Raw genomic sequence first — 16,346 nt, forward strand, 5'->3', positions numbered from 1 at the left:
GTATTGTTAATATATGGAGATACAACAAATCTAAAGCTTGTCAGCATGAATAAACAAAGCAAATGGTTAGAATTTTTAGAGTTAGTAGCTAACTTGCTTCTTCCAATTTTACTTTTTTGCTTATTAATTTTACTATAAATCTGGAGCCTTAAACATTTGATTGCGTGATGTTGCTGATTAATAAATCGGGGGTGGCTCTCCATAAATTTCCAGCTGAATACAGCGACTAGACGCACGGTTTCCATGGCAACGGTGTAAACAAAACGTTTAAATTACGCATGATTTGGTCTCCGCTTTTATTAGCACTTTTGCAACGTATCATATATCCAAGACACAACATCTTTAGGTGTAAGTTTTGATACATTTTAAACAAATGGAGCGAGATAAAAAAAATCGTTTTGATAATTATGATACAAATTTCCGTATAATTTTTTAAATATTGAAAATTACTATTTTGCTATGTCCAGTGTGTTTGTAGACGTTGTAATTTTGGGGGGGCACGTGCCATTGTGACCCCTGGCACCAACCGCCCCTGATTGAAAGTCAACTATACAAAATATTAACAGAACATAATAATAGGGATGTACGTATTCAACTTTAAACATAACATAACTCTCATAAGCTCAGTTCTCTATTTTCCGTTTCCAATATTTCACTGGAAGAATCTAAATCATTATCCAGGTCATCGGGCAGAGTTACTTTTTCAGTATGTTTACAAAAATTTTGCATTTTTCAAGAGTACATATAGAAATGACTTCAAGCAATTTTCTCCTTATCCGGAGATTTAGGGTTCTCTAAACCTTCATATAGCATCCTTCTAGCAATTACTCATTTTGTCATTTACCCGTTTCATTCTTAAAATTTGGTCAGTCCTTATTTTGTTATGACAAGTAAACTTCGAGTCTAAAATGCCAAAAGTCTGTGCAAGTGTCCACGGCTGAATAAAAAATATCCCGAACTAGTGTTAGATGAAAATTCTCAATCTGTATTTTGCAGAGTGTGCTGTAAGGTATGCAGATTTTTATCATTTCTATATTTTTGAATTTGTCACATTTTTAGCACTGGTAGATTCTATTCAGATAATAACAAATTGTTTCCAAAAACTATCCATTATTCAACGTAAAATAGGTGAAACAGTTTTTTTAGAAATTTAATAAGTCTGTTTAATAAAAAAAATTAGGTTTTAATACCTTGTTGCTTGTGAGTAAAATTTTGCAGGGAGAATTTGAAAATGTGGATGTAGATCCAGATATAATAGAGAATTTAAAATTTGCTCCAATAACCTCTGTCGATGTTGAACGATCGCTTTCAGTGTTAAAACAAGTGTTATGTGGCAAGCGTTAATCATTTCTAATAGAAAATTTTGAAAAACATTTAATAATCAATTGGTTTAATAAAAAATATAGCAAAAATACAAATGCTCCGTAAACAACATTTTCTTACATACTTAATTTAGTTATTTGAATTCTTCAGTGCAAATAAACGTAAGACTTTTACTTTAACAATAATTAATTAAAAATGTTGTATATTTTTAGTAAAGTGGTGCATATATTCAGATTTGAAAAGTAATTCCAGCAACATATACTCCACTCAATGCAAAATATTGCTGAAAAAGTTTGAAGGTAAAAATTAAATTATTTAAAACGATAAAGCGAATTATACGAGTACTTAAGCTCTAAAAAAATCATTACTTATTGTAAATAAAGAGACAAAATTCTTATCACTCCATAACTTTCGCAAGTGGTTATCTTATTATCGATTGAACGTGTACAAACTGTTTGAATAAAAATGTAAACTTTAAGTGATATTTCATCACATTCCAAATATATTTCGTTTATCTCGTTTAGGAGTCCTGATGACGTACCAAGTCTTGTTTCACTTAACAGCAAAAATCTCGAGCCGGCGTTTATAAAATAATGTCTTTTTGCGCAAATGTTGGTGCTTTCTTAGGATATATATATATACAAACACCTAGAAACTAAAATCCATTTATTGCCAACTGAAACCGTGTGACATTTAAGGAAATTCTACATTTTCAACTTCACTTTTATCCATGAGGACCGTGGCCACGACCGCCTCCTCCTCCGCCGAATCCTACAGCATCAGCAGAAGTTTTAATTCCTTTTTGGAATGCAACGGGTCTTCCCAGCGTTGGACCGCCCTGAGGTTGTCCTGGCGGCGGAGGCTGTTGCTGAGCTTCCGCAAAGAACTAAAAGTCAGGATGTAACACCACTTGCTACTTTTGTATCTTTAGACTTACCAACAGCGTGGTTAATACCACTAAACTGCAGAATAGTAGCTTATTCATGACTATGAATAGTAATATGTTTCGTTGTAATTTTTATAGATTAGTTTGCAACGGCTTAGTGCACACCGTCTCTATAATTTTTTCGTAATTTCATGTTGTGTGTGTGCGTTTCAAGAATTTCACACCAGGACATCGATTTTGGTGTTATTATCCCATTAAATGTTTTTCTGTTGGCTATAGACTGTGACGATATAATGTGTAGGCAGGGCTGGGCTTAATATTACGCGTTATGAAAAAGATTAGTCAAGGTTTCCTCTTGCTAAGGTTATAACTTATAACAAAACAAAATTTTCAAAATTAACTGCAGGTTTTTTTTATTATTAAAAATTGGATTAAAATGATGTGCCTTTATTTCCTCATTTGTCACTTTCGTCTTTTTTACACTGCGACTGGTATTATTTGTATTTTTTGGATAAAATATCGTAAAATCATATTTTAGCATTTTTCAAAGAAGTTGAAGTTCTACCTAAATAACTTTATACCAATTTTTCAATTTTTTATACATTCCTAATCCGGTCCTGCGTGTAAGCACGTATCTCTAAACTATGAGCGGAAGCTGGTCTGTCCACCAAGACAGCTGTTGTCCTTGTTTATCATGATAGATGGAAAATTTTATAAATTTAATACATCCATTATCAGCATTTGGTGTTGATATAGGTATTGCTGACAGCTTTCTTTCATCAGATATATCACTACCCTTTCTGTAACTTTAGTAACAGTTTAAGTGGTATCATGGTTCAAATACCATAAATGTCAGTAACATTATTATACCCGAAATAATTTAGGTCCTAATATAGGAACTTTGTAGGTGACCTACGTACTGGCAACGCATTTGAATTTGACATTATGTAGCAAGCGAAAGTAAACAAAAACAATAAGAAGTAGTTTATCCAACACTTCTGTATTATTGTGTCATACCTATAATATAAATTAGATGGGCCATAACTCACTACCTAAAATGAAAACATAAATTAATTATGCCAAGACTATGTCTTCACTGATGCCAGAAACACGTTCCTCGTTTTTCCATTCTTTGAATAACTCGTGTTCTCTTTTTTTTTCGACTTCTCCGGAATTAATTTCCCACAGTAGGTGGACTACTTTTTTTTCGCGTGACTTATTTGTAATTGAACACACTTGTACCATAAATAACTATTATTTAATAACTTTTAATCAGGTTCAACTTAATTTAGTCCATATATTTACTTAAAGATTTAATGATATTTCACACTTTTTTATTCAGTATGCTAGATAGATATTGATCGGATGAGGTTGAATTTACTCAACTTAATATTTGTTTTTATTTCTCTTAATAACTTGTCGGACATGAAAACATTGGTTTTTTCTCTTCCTGCCTGTCTGCTGGCGATTTTACTTCGTGGATAATCTCCGAAACAATACAAATGACTAGTTGATAAAGTGTTTTAAAATTTACCATACAAAAATATATTCATTCATCACCTCCTGAAATTTAATGCCGTCACTTTCAAGGAAGTTAATTAAAACATGTAATGCACATTCGATGAATTAATAGAACGATTTTTAGATAATTACAATAAAAGTGACTTATCTGACTTTCCAAAAAGTCTACGAACTCGATAGCGTTATTGTTATTGTTACTTTGTAGGTATTAAAATCAATATTTTCGTCCCCATTAAAGATTGATTACTTTTGGTGATCTGAACTTCTGGGGTAAGCCCAAGAAATGCTACTGAAACATGTGTGTGTGCAACTACTAAAAGCCAAAAAATTATGAAGAAAATATCACTAAATCCATATTGGATATTATGTTTTACTTGTAGTCCCGTAGTAAACTCCGGATATATCTGAAATTTCACAGTAATCAATCCAGTAGTTTTGGAGATTATCTGTCCAATAAAATCGCCAACAGCCAAACAACAGATGATACTGACGGAAATAACAGGAGATTGATATTTCCCTATTCTATAGGCTTATTTTCGGAAAGTAACAAGCAATGTTGTTATTTTAATTACATAATTTTATAATCATACTTTGCCTTAACATTAGTTAGGTAAACGTAGAGTGCTGTTTGAAATAAAAAAATATATACACTTAAAAATTATATTATCTTTAATTAACAAAATGACATAAAAAAACAGCTAAAAATTTCTCAGAACAAATACTCTAATACTTACCTACTTTTACCTATACCTAAATTACATGACGCGATACAAATTCTGACGATAAAGATGACTGACAAATAATTTACGCAACTACTTACATATCTAATACTCCACATTAAAACGTAAATACTTTCACACAAAGTAATAAATTGAGGGTAAGAATTCCCAAAGACATTGTCAAAGCTGCGGCTCCACCGACATACTCATTATTACACTTGTCGTCGGAACAAGTTGTGCAAGAAGACACGTTGTTTTTGTTCAGCCACTCTTCGATATATGTGCAAGATGACTCAATGTACTTAGTCTTTTCTACGCAGCCTCTGTAGACTCCAGATGATTGACCTTTTTTCTCTAAACAGAAAAAGCCACCAAATATGTAATATACTACGTCTTTCTAAGTTATACCTGCTTCATAGACCATGGTGAAACATTCAAATTTTAATTCGGATCGATTACTAACTCTAGTCTCAATGTCCGTCTTGTCAATGTCGTTAATCAGTTTCTTAAGATATGTGGGTGGTATTGTGGCACCGTCATCTTCTTCACAAACTGTAGTCTTCGCGTTATCTATTTCGGGCTTCATGCATTTGCCGTCTGTATTTGGATCGCAATCATAGCATCTCAGAGCGTTGCTAACGGCTGAAAATCAAATAATGAATAGGTACTACAAATTTAAATCGTTCCTATGTAGTTACCCGCAACTGAGAGAGATAGAATTAAGAGTGTAAGTTCCATGCTGATGTGGTAGAATTAGATCGATGGTTTATTAACCGTTTCCGGTGAAGTGGTTTAACGGTGTAACCACAGACTTGAATTTTTTTTCTCTAAATGCACAGTAGCGTTTGAATGGAAAACTGTCTTATCTATCTAACTTTACACATTGCCAGTGTTGCCAGAGATAAATGGTAAAATTCCTCTACATAAAAATTTCATTCGCCATTCAAAATAACATTTTTTATAAGTGCAATATAACATGCCAAGTGCACAAAAAATCCCTCGAATTTTCCAATTTTCAAGTCTCAAAAAAATTCAGCTACATTTCCAGGTTTTTTACGCTATCGTGGCTACGCCCCCCGTTGGTCAAAATTCCCCTACCGATAGCGGAATTCCGCTACATTTGGCAACACTGCACAACGTCATCTATTGGCTACGAGCCGTATACAAGTGTAGACCACTGTTTTCCCACTTTTCAAAGCACTTATTTTGCTGTTTGGAATAATTAAGATGGATTTATAAACTCATCCGCAGCAGCAGCGGTTGCTGTTCACGCAGCCGCAGCAAGTTGAAACATTTGGATTGCCTACAATGATTCATAACAGCAACAGCAACGGCTGCAGTTTATGAATGTTAGTAGGCAATTCGAATGTTTCAACTTACTGCGGCTGCGTGAACAGCAACCGCTGCTGCTGTGGATGAGTTTATAAATCCAGCTTTAAGGGCCGGTTTATCAATGCTCAGTTAAAAGTGTCTGTTAAGTAACTGTCAGATAAGGGTAACTATCAGTTAACGGAGGTAAAGTGTTTATCAATGCACGATCTTTCTTCCAGTTTCGTAGCTCGAAGTTTAGCTGTTACTCTCTTAAGTTGGTAACGCTCACCCTACTGGAAATGAGTTGTGATTGGTCAGTTCAAAACTACCCCGACCTTGAAAGTTCCATCAGATTCGATCCGCATTCGGTATTCAACCTTAGATTTCAACGATTGTATATCGCGTTTCACGTGATCAATCATGAAAAAGCAAAATTTAACATTAGAAAAAAAGTATTGGAAATTAAAAATGAAACAAGTAGGTACACCTATAAATAAATACAGAGAGATCGAAAAAGAAATTAGTCAAAGTTGGCCATGCACGAAAAGGCTTTTGTCTTAGTTTAAAATAATTTTTGATTAACCGTCATGTTGACAAAAGTAATTTGCACTGTTATCAAACGAAATTAAAGCTTTTTTGTTATTAGAATCTTCAGAAATGGGATAAATGTTAGACAAAATTGGAAAACGGTGATTTTAATTCATTCTTATGTGTTTTAAAAGTAGGCGTCATAATTCTAATTTTAAACTGTCAATTTGACATTTAATAAAAAAAATTAAATTACCCTACCACCGTGATTACGACAAACGGTTTGTCGTGCATGGCCTACTTCGATTAAATTCTTTTTCGATCTCGCGGTATTATTAGATAGGTTTTTAGTTTTTGGTACCCACATTAGACCTGGAAAATAATCAGCTAACAATAAGTGTTTTTCTCATCTTTTCTCTGTCAATTTGTTGCACAACATAAGTCCTAATCAAAATATTGTTAAATTCATAACAGATTTATTTGGATTTGTTAGGTTATGTTGCCACTAACTGGTGGATAACGTTTTAACTGACAGTTTGAACTGTCAGTTAATTTATCAGGCACTTTGACCACCAGTTTTGAGCTAGCGGGTAATGATAAACAGGTTAACTCACAGACAAGCTTTAACTGCCAGTTACTTTAACTTAACTGCGCATTGATAAACCGCGAGCAGGTTTTACTCAAGCCATTCATTCGTTTCTCAAACTGTGAAGTCAGTGAATTCTGAGGGACGTAAACATTTTCGAGGGAAGAGGTGAATCTTACTGCCCATTCACAATGGACATAAGGCATAACAAGTACATAAAGCTTACATAAATACATAAAGTTGAAACGATGGAAAACGTATACCCCTGTTCACAGTGGACGAACGTAATTCTTATGCTTATGAACGTTTTATGTAATCCTTGTGTGCGTACACAAAGTTGAAATAAGTTCAACTTTGTGCACGAATTATGTCAAAATTATGTTAAAACCTAGGGATTTGAATGCTACTATTGAATTCCCTTTGACAGTTGACACTTGGCACTTCACACCTTTGATTATATTATATAAATTATAATCAAAGCTTCACACTGCGAGTCTGTTTTGTACTGCAAGTTGTCAACTTCGAATATCGTATGAAATTGTAGATTAGATATTTTGATTGACTGAGGGCCGGTTTATCAATGCGCAGTTAAGTTAAAGTAACTGGCAGTTAAAGCTTGTCTGTGAGTTAACCTGTTTATCATTACCCGCTAGCTCAAAACTGGTGGTCAAAGTGCCTGATAAATTAACTGACAGTTCAAACTGTCAGTTAAAGCGTTATCCACCAGTTAGTGGCAACATAACCTAACAAATCCAAATAAATCTGTTTGAATTTAACAATATTTTGATGAGGACTTATGTTGTGCAACAAATTGACAGAGAAAAGATGAGAAAAACACTTATTATTAGCTGATTATTTTCCAGGTCTAATGTAGGTACCAAAAATTAAAACCTATCTAGGTAATAACTAGGTAATAATACCGCGAGATCGAAAAAGAAATTAATCGAAGTAGGCCATGCACGACAAGCCGTTTGTCGTAATCACGGTGGTAGGGTAATTTAATTTTTTTTATTAAATGTCAAATTGACAGTTTAAAATTAGAATTATGACGCCTACTTTTAAAACACATAAGAATGAATTAAAATCACCGTTTTCCAATTTTGTCTAAAATTTATCCCATTTCTGAAGATTCTAATAACAAAAAAGCTTTAATTTCGTTTGATAACAGTGCAAATTACTTTTGTCAACGTGACGATTAATAAAAAAATATTTTAAACTAAGGCAAACGCCTTTTCGTGCATGGCCAACTTTGATTAATTTCTTTTTCGATCTCTCTGTATTTATTTATAGGTGTACCTACTTGTTTCATTTTTAATTTCCAATACTTTTTTTCTAATGCTAAATTTTGATTTTTCATGATTGATCACGTGAAACGCGATATATATAACTATATACAATTGTTGAATACCGAATGCGGATCGAATCTGATGGAACTTTCAAGGTCGAGGTAGTTTTGAACTGACCAATCACAACTCATTTCCAGTGGGGTGAGCGTTACCAACTTAAGAGAGTAACAGCTAAACTTCGAGCTACGAAACTGGAAGAAACATCGTGCATTGATAAACACTTTACCTCCGTTAACTGCTAGTTACCCTTATCTGACAGTTACTTATTACTTAACAGACACTTTTAACTGAGCATTGATAAACCGGCCCTCAGGGCCGGTTTATCAATGCTCAGTTAAAAGTGTCTGTTAAGTAACTGTCAGATAAGGGTAACGAGCAGTTAACGGAGGTAAAGTGTTTATCAATGCACGATGTTTCTTCCAGTTTCGTAACTCGAAGTTTAGCTGTTACTCTCTTAAGTTGGTAACGCTCACCCCACTGGAAATGAGTTGCGATTGGTCAGTTCAAAACTACCCCGACCTTGAAAGTTCCATCAGATTCGATCCGCATTCGGTATTCAACGATTGCGTATCGCGTTTCACGTGATCAATCATGAAAAAGCAAAATTTAGCATTAGAAAAAAAGTATTGGAAATTAAAAATGAAACAAGTAGGTACACCTTTAAATAAATACAGAGAAATCGAAAAAGAAATTAGTCAAAGTCGGCCATGCACGAAAAGGCGTTTGTCTTAGTTTAAAATAATTTTTTATTAATCGTCGCGTTGACAAAAGTAATTTGCCCTGTTATCAAACGAAATTAAAGCTTTTTTGTTATTAGAATCTTCAGAAATGGGATAAATTTTAGACAAAATTGGAAAACGGTGATTTTAATTCATTCTTATGTGTCTTAAAAGTAGGCGTCATAATTCTAATTTCAAACTGTCAATTTGACATTTAATAAAAAAAATTAATTTACCCTACCACCGTGATTACGACAAACGGCTTGTCGTGCATGGCCTACTTCGATTAATTTCTTTTTCGATCTCGCGGTATTATTAGATAGGTTTTTAATTTTTGGTACCTACATTAGACCTGGAAAATAATCAGCTAATAATAAGTGTTTTTCTCATCTTTTCTCTGTCAATTTGTTCCACAACATAAGTCCTCATCAAAATATTGTTAAATTCATAACAGATTTATTTCAATTTGTTAGGTTATGTTGCCACTAACTGGTGGATAACGCTTTAACTGACAGTTTGAACTGTCAGTTAATTTATCAGGCACTTTGACCACCAGTTTTGAGCTAGCGGGTAATGATAAACAGGTTAACTCACAGACAAGCTTTAACTGCCAGTTACTTTAACTTAACTGCGCATTGATAAACCGGACCTAAGTTTGAAGTTAGCCGTTTCTATGTTTAGCCAGGAGTTATTCCGTTCTGCGCTTGCGCAGTTTAACAATTCTTACAGAGTTCACTCTGTCCACTGTGAACGTAGATAAGCATAAGCCAGACACAAACCAAAAACGTAAATTATGTTATGCGCTCGTTCTTATGTCTTATGTCCATTGTGAATGGGCAGTTAGTCACAGCGTACACAGAAAGATTCAACTTAGTTCGGGTACCGTCGTCGACTTGTAACACTCCACCGATTATAATATGACAAAAGTATTTCAAAATACGATCTCCTCGTGTCTGTACTTTTGCGTTTTAGAGTGGGAGTAGATGTCAACCTCCGCTTAGCGTCTTTCCTCACCTGACCCGAGTGAGGGCGACCAGAAATCGGCTTGAATTTTGTTCGAAAACATGCGTTCTGTTTTTTCGTTTCATAGCAACATTTTGTAATTTACAACGTCGCAATTTTATATACACCGTTACGAAACATTGATCTTGCTGCCCCCGTTTGAATTTTTCGAAGGCGTCATTTAATTGCCGAGTTACAAACGTTTCTTTTAAGCCAATTTTATGTGATTTTGTTAATTTTTATTGCAACAGTTATTTATCAGATTTTAAAAATTCGAACGGTAGCAAAATGCCACATCCTTTGACAACACTCAATTAAATGTTTAACTATTTTTAACCATTAATAAATCAATGATTCGAAAAATCATAACCCATTGCACGGGCTACTTTCCGTGTGGGTAAAACCACCTTTTAAGCTAAATTAAAAGTTCAGACACCGCCACCGTTAGATACAGAAGCATTTAATGAGAACACATAACCTATTCTACAAAATTTAGTAGACCTGGAGAATCCTATTGATTATTTCTTATGTCTCTTTGACAGTGAACGAATTGATCACATTACTTTCCAAACAAATATATACGTTACGCAAGCTGGGAAGTCTTTCAAACTCACAGATGCTGCGGAGTTAAAACTTTTATTGCTATCAATATTTTGATGGGGTTAAAAAAGTCACCAAATTATCGTGACTAATGGTCTTCAAGGACAGAATTGCGCGATAATTTTATTAGCTCTCTGATGGTTGTAAATTGCTTCAGTTTTCTACTGGCTAATATTCAAATCAATGACAACTCCCTTGTAAGTATGAACAGGGCTACGACAAATGATGCAAATTGAGACCCCTAATAGACAGATTGAACAAAAATTATAAAAAAATTTACTCTCCAACAAAGGAAAGCCGTCGATGAGAGCATGGTAAAATATAAGGGAAGAGTTTACTTTAAGCAATATATGCCCACAAAAACCCCGTAAAGGGCGGGTTTAAAATTTGGGCCCGGGCCGATTTATTTGGATACCTGTATAATTTTCTAATTTATATGGGCCGACAAGATTCAAAAACTAAACAAAGATTGGGAGAAAGGGTAGTGACTGACATGACTGTCGATTTGGAAGAGAAAAACTACAATGTTTATTTTGATATTTTTTTTACGACAGTTCGGTTAATGAAAATTGAAAATGTAAAAAATTAAGACAAACCGAAAAAATGCCTTTTGCCCGAGAAAAATTGGACACCAGGAGAGTGGGACTGGTTTACCAGAAATAATACAGTATGTTTGAAGTGGATGGACAAAAAATTACTAAATCTGCTTTCCACGATACATTCTCCGCTTTCTTCCGGTGTTGTCAATAAACGACATACTACCGAAATACTATATCCAGATGCCATACGAGATTATCGATCATGTATGGGATTTGTTAAAGTGGTGGTTACGATTGTTTTGGAATTTTGTTGGTACAACTGTTTGTAACGCGTTTATAATTAAAAAAAAAAAACAGAATCTTCAATAACATTGAAAGAAATGGGAACCGGTTGTAAGTGTAATTGGTGAGAATACAGCTAAACAAATGGGTCGTAAGCGTGTGGATTCAGCACCCCTTAGTAAATATAAAATAATGTTTTTCTGAAGTGAGAAAAAACTGGGCTAAACACATGCCTATAGATTGCACTTCAAGACGATGTACCTTATGTAGCACATCCAAAGAACTGTCGTGCCCAAATTGTTTTAGACCACGACCGAGCATTTGGACACTAACAAAATATTTATTTGGGTGTAGACCCAGTTCCTTGGAAATGGAAGACCTGAACTGCATGTGGGGGAAGAGGTAATATTTACAAGCTTCTAACATTTTAATACATATATACAGGGTGACTGGGGTATATTGTGCCAGATTTTAAAGGGTTACAATATGCATTATTTTGATTCTTAAAGTCTAATAACATTTTGGTCTAAAACCTATGGTTAAGTCAGAACTTTATGTGTCTCCACCGTTTGAGAACCACTGCACTATGTAATAATAAATTTTACCAAGTAGAGAAAATTAAATACTATTGTTAGTAATTTTATTTATTTTTAAACACCTTATTAAAGCAAATGCTCAAAATGAGCTCCATTCATTCTCACACAAGCATTGGCACGACGAATCCATTGCTCCTGCACTCGTTGGAGCATTTCCGGGTCCCCGCGAATGATATTGGTGGCTTCATAGATTCGTTGTCTGAGGTGATCTTCTGTTCTGATCTATTCTGTATAAACCAACGACTTCATGTGGCCCCAAAAGAAAAAATCTAGTGGATTCAAATCGGGAGATCTGGCAGGCCAACGCTGAGCCCCGCCTCGCCCGATCCACCTTTCAGGGAATTGAACATTTAAAAACTGCCGTACCAGACGGCTAAAATGAGGTGGCGCCCCATCATGTAGAAACCACATACTTTCCCGGATATGTAGCGGCACTTCTTCCAACAATTCTTGTAAATTTCTTCTTAAAAATCGCCAATAAATGGCACTCGTTAACCGCGGGGGTAGTTCAAAAGGTCCTACAAGATAATTGTTTACAATACTGGCCCATAGATTAATTGAAAACTCCTGCTGAAAACGGGTTTGTCTTATGGCATTATGGCGGATTTTCATCTGCCCAAACGTGAACGTTGTGATAATTAAAAATTTCCCGACGCGTAAATCCTGCCTCGTCTGATGCCAAAATAATACGAGGAAAGTCGGGATTTTCTTCTACCTTTCGTAGAAACCAACTACAAAATGCAAAACGGGGTTGATAATCAGCTGGAGATAGAGCTTTTACACGCTGAACGTGGTATGGATATAATAACTGTTCTCGTAGTGTTCTCCAAATGGTCCATTGAGAGACATTAAATCGTTTGGCAAGGCATCTTGTACTAATTCCAGGATCCTCATGTACAGCATCCAACACCTCTTCTTCAATGTTGACAATTCGCTGAGGGAGTTGTGGACCTCGTTCGACTCTTCTAGGTAACAAGGAACCCGTCTCTTGGAGTCGCTGGTGCAGATCTTGAAACGTTCTTCTTGAGGGTAGCCGTCGGTGAGGGAAACGAGTGCCATACAAACGCACTGCCACACGGGCTACTCCGCGTGCCTCTCCATAAATTAAATGAATGTCCGCTAATTCTCTAAGTGAATACCCATTGACATCCATCTTAAATTTATTAAAACATGTTCACAGATACTTTGACAAATTGTCAAACAGGAGTATTATTTTATTACTGAATTTATTGTCATGGTTTCTAATGAAACAACTGTAAAAATTTCAATATATCAGGTGAATTCCAGCGGTTTCCAACCGGTGGGCTATGAAATTTGTGTATTCTATAACTCTTTTGGAATAAGTCTGAGCTGTAAATGTTATTAAGGTTTTTTACTCAAAATAATGCAAACTAGCACCCCTTAAAATCTGTCACAATAAACCCCAGTCAGGCTGTATATACAGATAAACTACAAGCGTAATAAAAAATAAATGAATAAATATATAAATGGAAAATGGCAAAGTAAAATATAAGGTTAAACTTACATAACTAAACATGCAAAACTATAATAAAAGCAATTGTGTCCCATTATCAAAATTTTAAAAACTACGAAAATAATCCGTGAAACTAACATTACTCCTAAAAATCCTCTAATAACGTCATGCAATTAAAAACTTAAAAATAACCTAATAAATCTCTAAATATGTGCGGTACCTTCTAAACTTCAATAATAATAATAATACGTTCGTGCTAATTAAACCTCGAAAACTGCTAGATACGAATTCGAGTAATTCACTTAAATATTTAATAAACTGCGACATTTACCCGCTAGCTAAGTACCATTAAAACAACTAAAAACAGTTAAAACTAATAATTCTGTGGAAATTAAAGAAATCTTCCACTGGAAATAAAAAAAAAACTAAAACTAAACGAATTCCAACATGCACTTAAATCTACGCTAACTTATAAAATTAAAACATGCAAAAAGAGAGATAAGTAATGTTTAACTTAATTAATTCGCTAAATATGCCGGGCGCGAACATTTGTTCACCAGAAAATCAGTGGTTACGGGATGGTCAAATAAAAGCAAAAATGAATAGTAATAATAAAAATCATCCTAATCACTTCAATAAGTGGCAGCACGACCCCCAGGTATCATTCGGTATAACTTGACGGCTACTTTAATTGCGATTGACGGTTTTTATGGGTGTACGATTCTGCGCATGTTGTTCGCAATGTCTGACAAGCGCAATGATATTTGCAATTTGGGAATATGCGAATTTTGTTTTAGGTTCTGGGGATTTGTTAGTAGTGTTTTTGTTACAATTTTCCCCTGAACGAATTTAGTGACGGCCCGTCCCAGAACCCCACAGGAGTAGATCGAGCTGTATCTTTAAAGTAGCTCTATGCTTAACCGAAAAAAATTGTTTTCCTAAATACTATAACTATTGCTGCACGGAGGTTGCACTATGAAACCTTTTATACAAAGAACATTACTCAAACTGAAGTTTTTTTTTTAATTGTCATGGTCAAATTCTGTATAGACCCACTTCGTGTGTTAAAATTTCTGTTAAAAAAATGGGTTTTAACTACTAGGAGTTGTTCATTTTAATTATACATATATCTTATCACAACAAGGATACTTACGTGCCAGTTATCTACTTTATTTAGGAGAACTGATATCGCACAATACTAAAAATTTTCTGATGGGACTAGTTTTAAGTCACTAGGAGTTTTATTTATTTATTTTTAATTTATTATGTAACCGAAATTGCGAGAAACTGAAAAAAATAAAGTGAAAACGTTTAGCACCTGTTCAGTTTCGAGATGAACTGATTGATAAAAAGAAAATAAAGTTTTGTGATAAAGATCGCTGACTCAGTGCCTAGTACCTGTTTGATAGGCTTATCGTTTATTACTTTATTTTGGAAATGATGGATTTTCCCTTAATACTGGTTTTTAAACCAGAAAAATGTTTATTATGCCGTTGCATCTGGATATCAAAATACACATGGATATTAATGGAAAACGTCATGAATTAGTAATGTTCCTACATAACAACATTTTTAGCTTTAGAAGCTAACCTCTCACAAATATTCAAGATCACTGAATTTTTACCAATTAACTTTATTATTATTTTTATGTAATTTATATTTAGAGCTAAATTTAAATGGATCTTCCGTAGAACAAAAATTCTAATAACATGTTTTCGCCATGTTTGTATGATTGTATGTTTTAAGTCCATTCATGAACAACATTTTCACGAAAAAAGAATTCATTAATTCGTGAATTTTACATTTAAAGTTATTTTTAGACAAATTGATTAAATGTAAGGTAAATTAGTAAATAAGATCAAAATTCAATTGGATTTTGTATGGAAGAGTTTCGAGAATAACTCTTTGGCTGTAAATTAGAGTGAAATTTAGAGTAAATGCAGCTTCGACAAACTTTAAACGTCGGTTTAAAAAATTTCCAAGAAATTAGATGTGGCATGAAAACCTGAAAGCGACCGTACAAAGAAGTGAACTCTAAAATTTATTGACGAAACGACAGAAGAATGAGGAAACCCTGGGTACTTCTATCACTCATTTATCACAACAACTCGGTTTATCAGTTGGTACCTACCATTAATGCGATTCTGAGACCAGATCTTCAATTGTTTCCCTATAATCTCACATCTGTAGTTGTAATTACGTCCAAAAGATTTTTTTCAAAAAGTTTCATACAATCAATGGTTTCTAAATAGCATAGCATATCATGGGCGCCGGCAGGGGGGTGCAAGGGGGTGCACTTGCACCCCCCTGGCTTAGTATAAAATACACACTTTAATTTAAATCCAAATTGCAATTTCTAGGAAGTGGATAATAGTTTTTGAAATAGGTTCAGCATTCAGTTCTTGCAGCGGCACATATCCCAAAAATTCTTCGCAAATTATTGGATTTTTATTGTCTTGATCACAACGCAAATACCGAAATACAATCGATAATTGTTCTGTGCCACTAATATTAGCAGTCTCATCAGCCAACACCTAAAAAACGGATACCTGATTCACCTCCTCAATTATTTTGCCCTTCAGAACATCAGAACAAATTTCAATCAATTCATTTTGAATTTGATGCGATATATACAAAGAGTTTCCTGCTCCTGACTCTAAATGATTTTTAAAATTTCATCCCCAGATTCAATTCGAAAATGGAGCAAATATACTATATCCTATAATGTATGGGTGCACCCCCCTGCAAATAATCCTGCCGGCGCCCATGTAGCATATTATTAGTCTTTTTTTTATGGTAAAGAGTTTCTTAGTGTTTTAACAATAAGATATATGGTGTTTTCAGGAAACATAAATGCTGCAAGATACAAAATCTAAACTCCATTTTCTCAAAACTTTAGTGGCACGTGAGACAA

The 16,346-nt window shown here is 34.4% G+C and overlaps 1 protein-coding gene and 1 long non-coding RNA gene across 3 annotated transcripts; both read right to left on the minus strand.

Moving 5' to 3' along the window:
- Positions 1-1,972: 1,972 nt before the first annotated feature.
- On the minus strand, positions 1,973-3,240 carry LOC135132348 (uncharacterized). The gene is made up of 2 exons (XR_010281010.1): positions 2,261-3,240; positions 1,973-2,209 (listed from the first exon to the last, which is right to left on the minus strand). It is a non-coding gene; the product is annotated as an uncharacterized LOC135132348 (long non-coding RNA).
- Positions 3,241-4,376: 1,136 nt separating this feature from the next.
- LOC135132345 (uncharacterized) lies at positions 4,377-14,774 on the minus strand. Of its 2 annotated transcripts, none has more exons than XM_064060416.1 (3): positions 14,586-14,774; positions 4,858-5,091; positions 4,377-4,803 (listed from the first exon to the last, which is right to left on the minus strand). In XM_064060416.1, the coding sequence occupies exons 2-3, from the start codon at positions 5,033-5,035 to the stop codon at positions 4,568-4,570; spliced, it is 414 nt and encodes a 137-aa protein (XP_063916486.1). In that variant the 5' UTR covers positions 5,036-5,091; positions 14,586-14,774; the 3' UTR covers positions 4,377-4,567. The 2 variants fall into 2 exon arrangements, with proteins under 2 accessions (XP_063916486.1, XP_063916485.1); XM_064060415.1 differs by lacking the exon at positions 14,586-14,774 and adding an exon at positions 5,148-5,646.
- Between the last annotated feature and the right edge of the window lie 1,572 nt (positions 14,775-16,346).

The sequence above is a fragment of the Zophobas morio genome, unplaced genomic scaffold (genome assembly GCF_036711695.1).
Source record: "Zophobas morio isolate AGI-343-1 ecotype UQ-CSIRO unplaced genomic scaffold, CSIRO_AGI_Zmor_V1 ptg000021l, whole genome shotgun sequence".
In the NCBI taxonomy this organism is placed as follows: Eukaryota; Metazoa; Arthropoda; class Insecta; order Coleoptera; family Tenebrionidae; genus Zophobas; species Zophobas morio.

Coding starts and splice junctions, on each gene's coding strand:
- LOC135132345 (XM_064060415.1), bottom strand. CDS start 5,187: ATGGAACTTACACTCTTAATTCTATCTCTCTCAGTTGCGG. Junction 5,092..5,147: donor TCTATCTCTCTCAGTTGCGG/GTAACTACATAG, acceptor TTTGATTTTCAG/CCGTTAGCAACGCTCTGAGA. Junction 4,804..4,857: donor CACCATGGTCTATGAAGCAG/GTATAACTTAGA, acceptor TTTTCTGTTTAG/AGAAAAAAGGTCAATCATCT.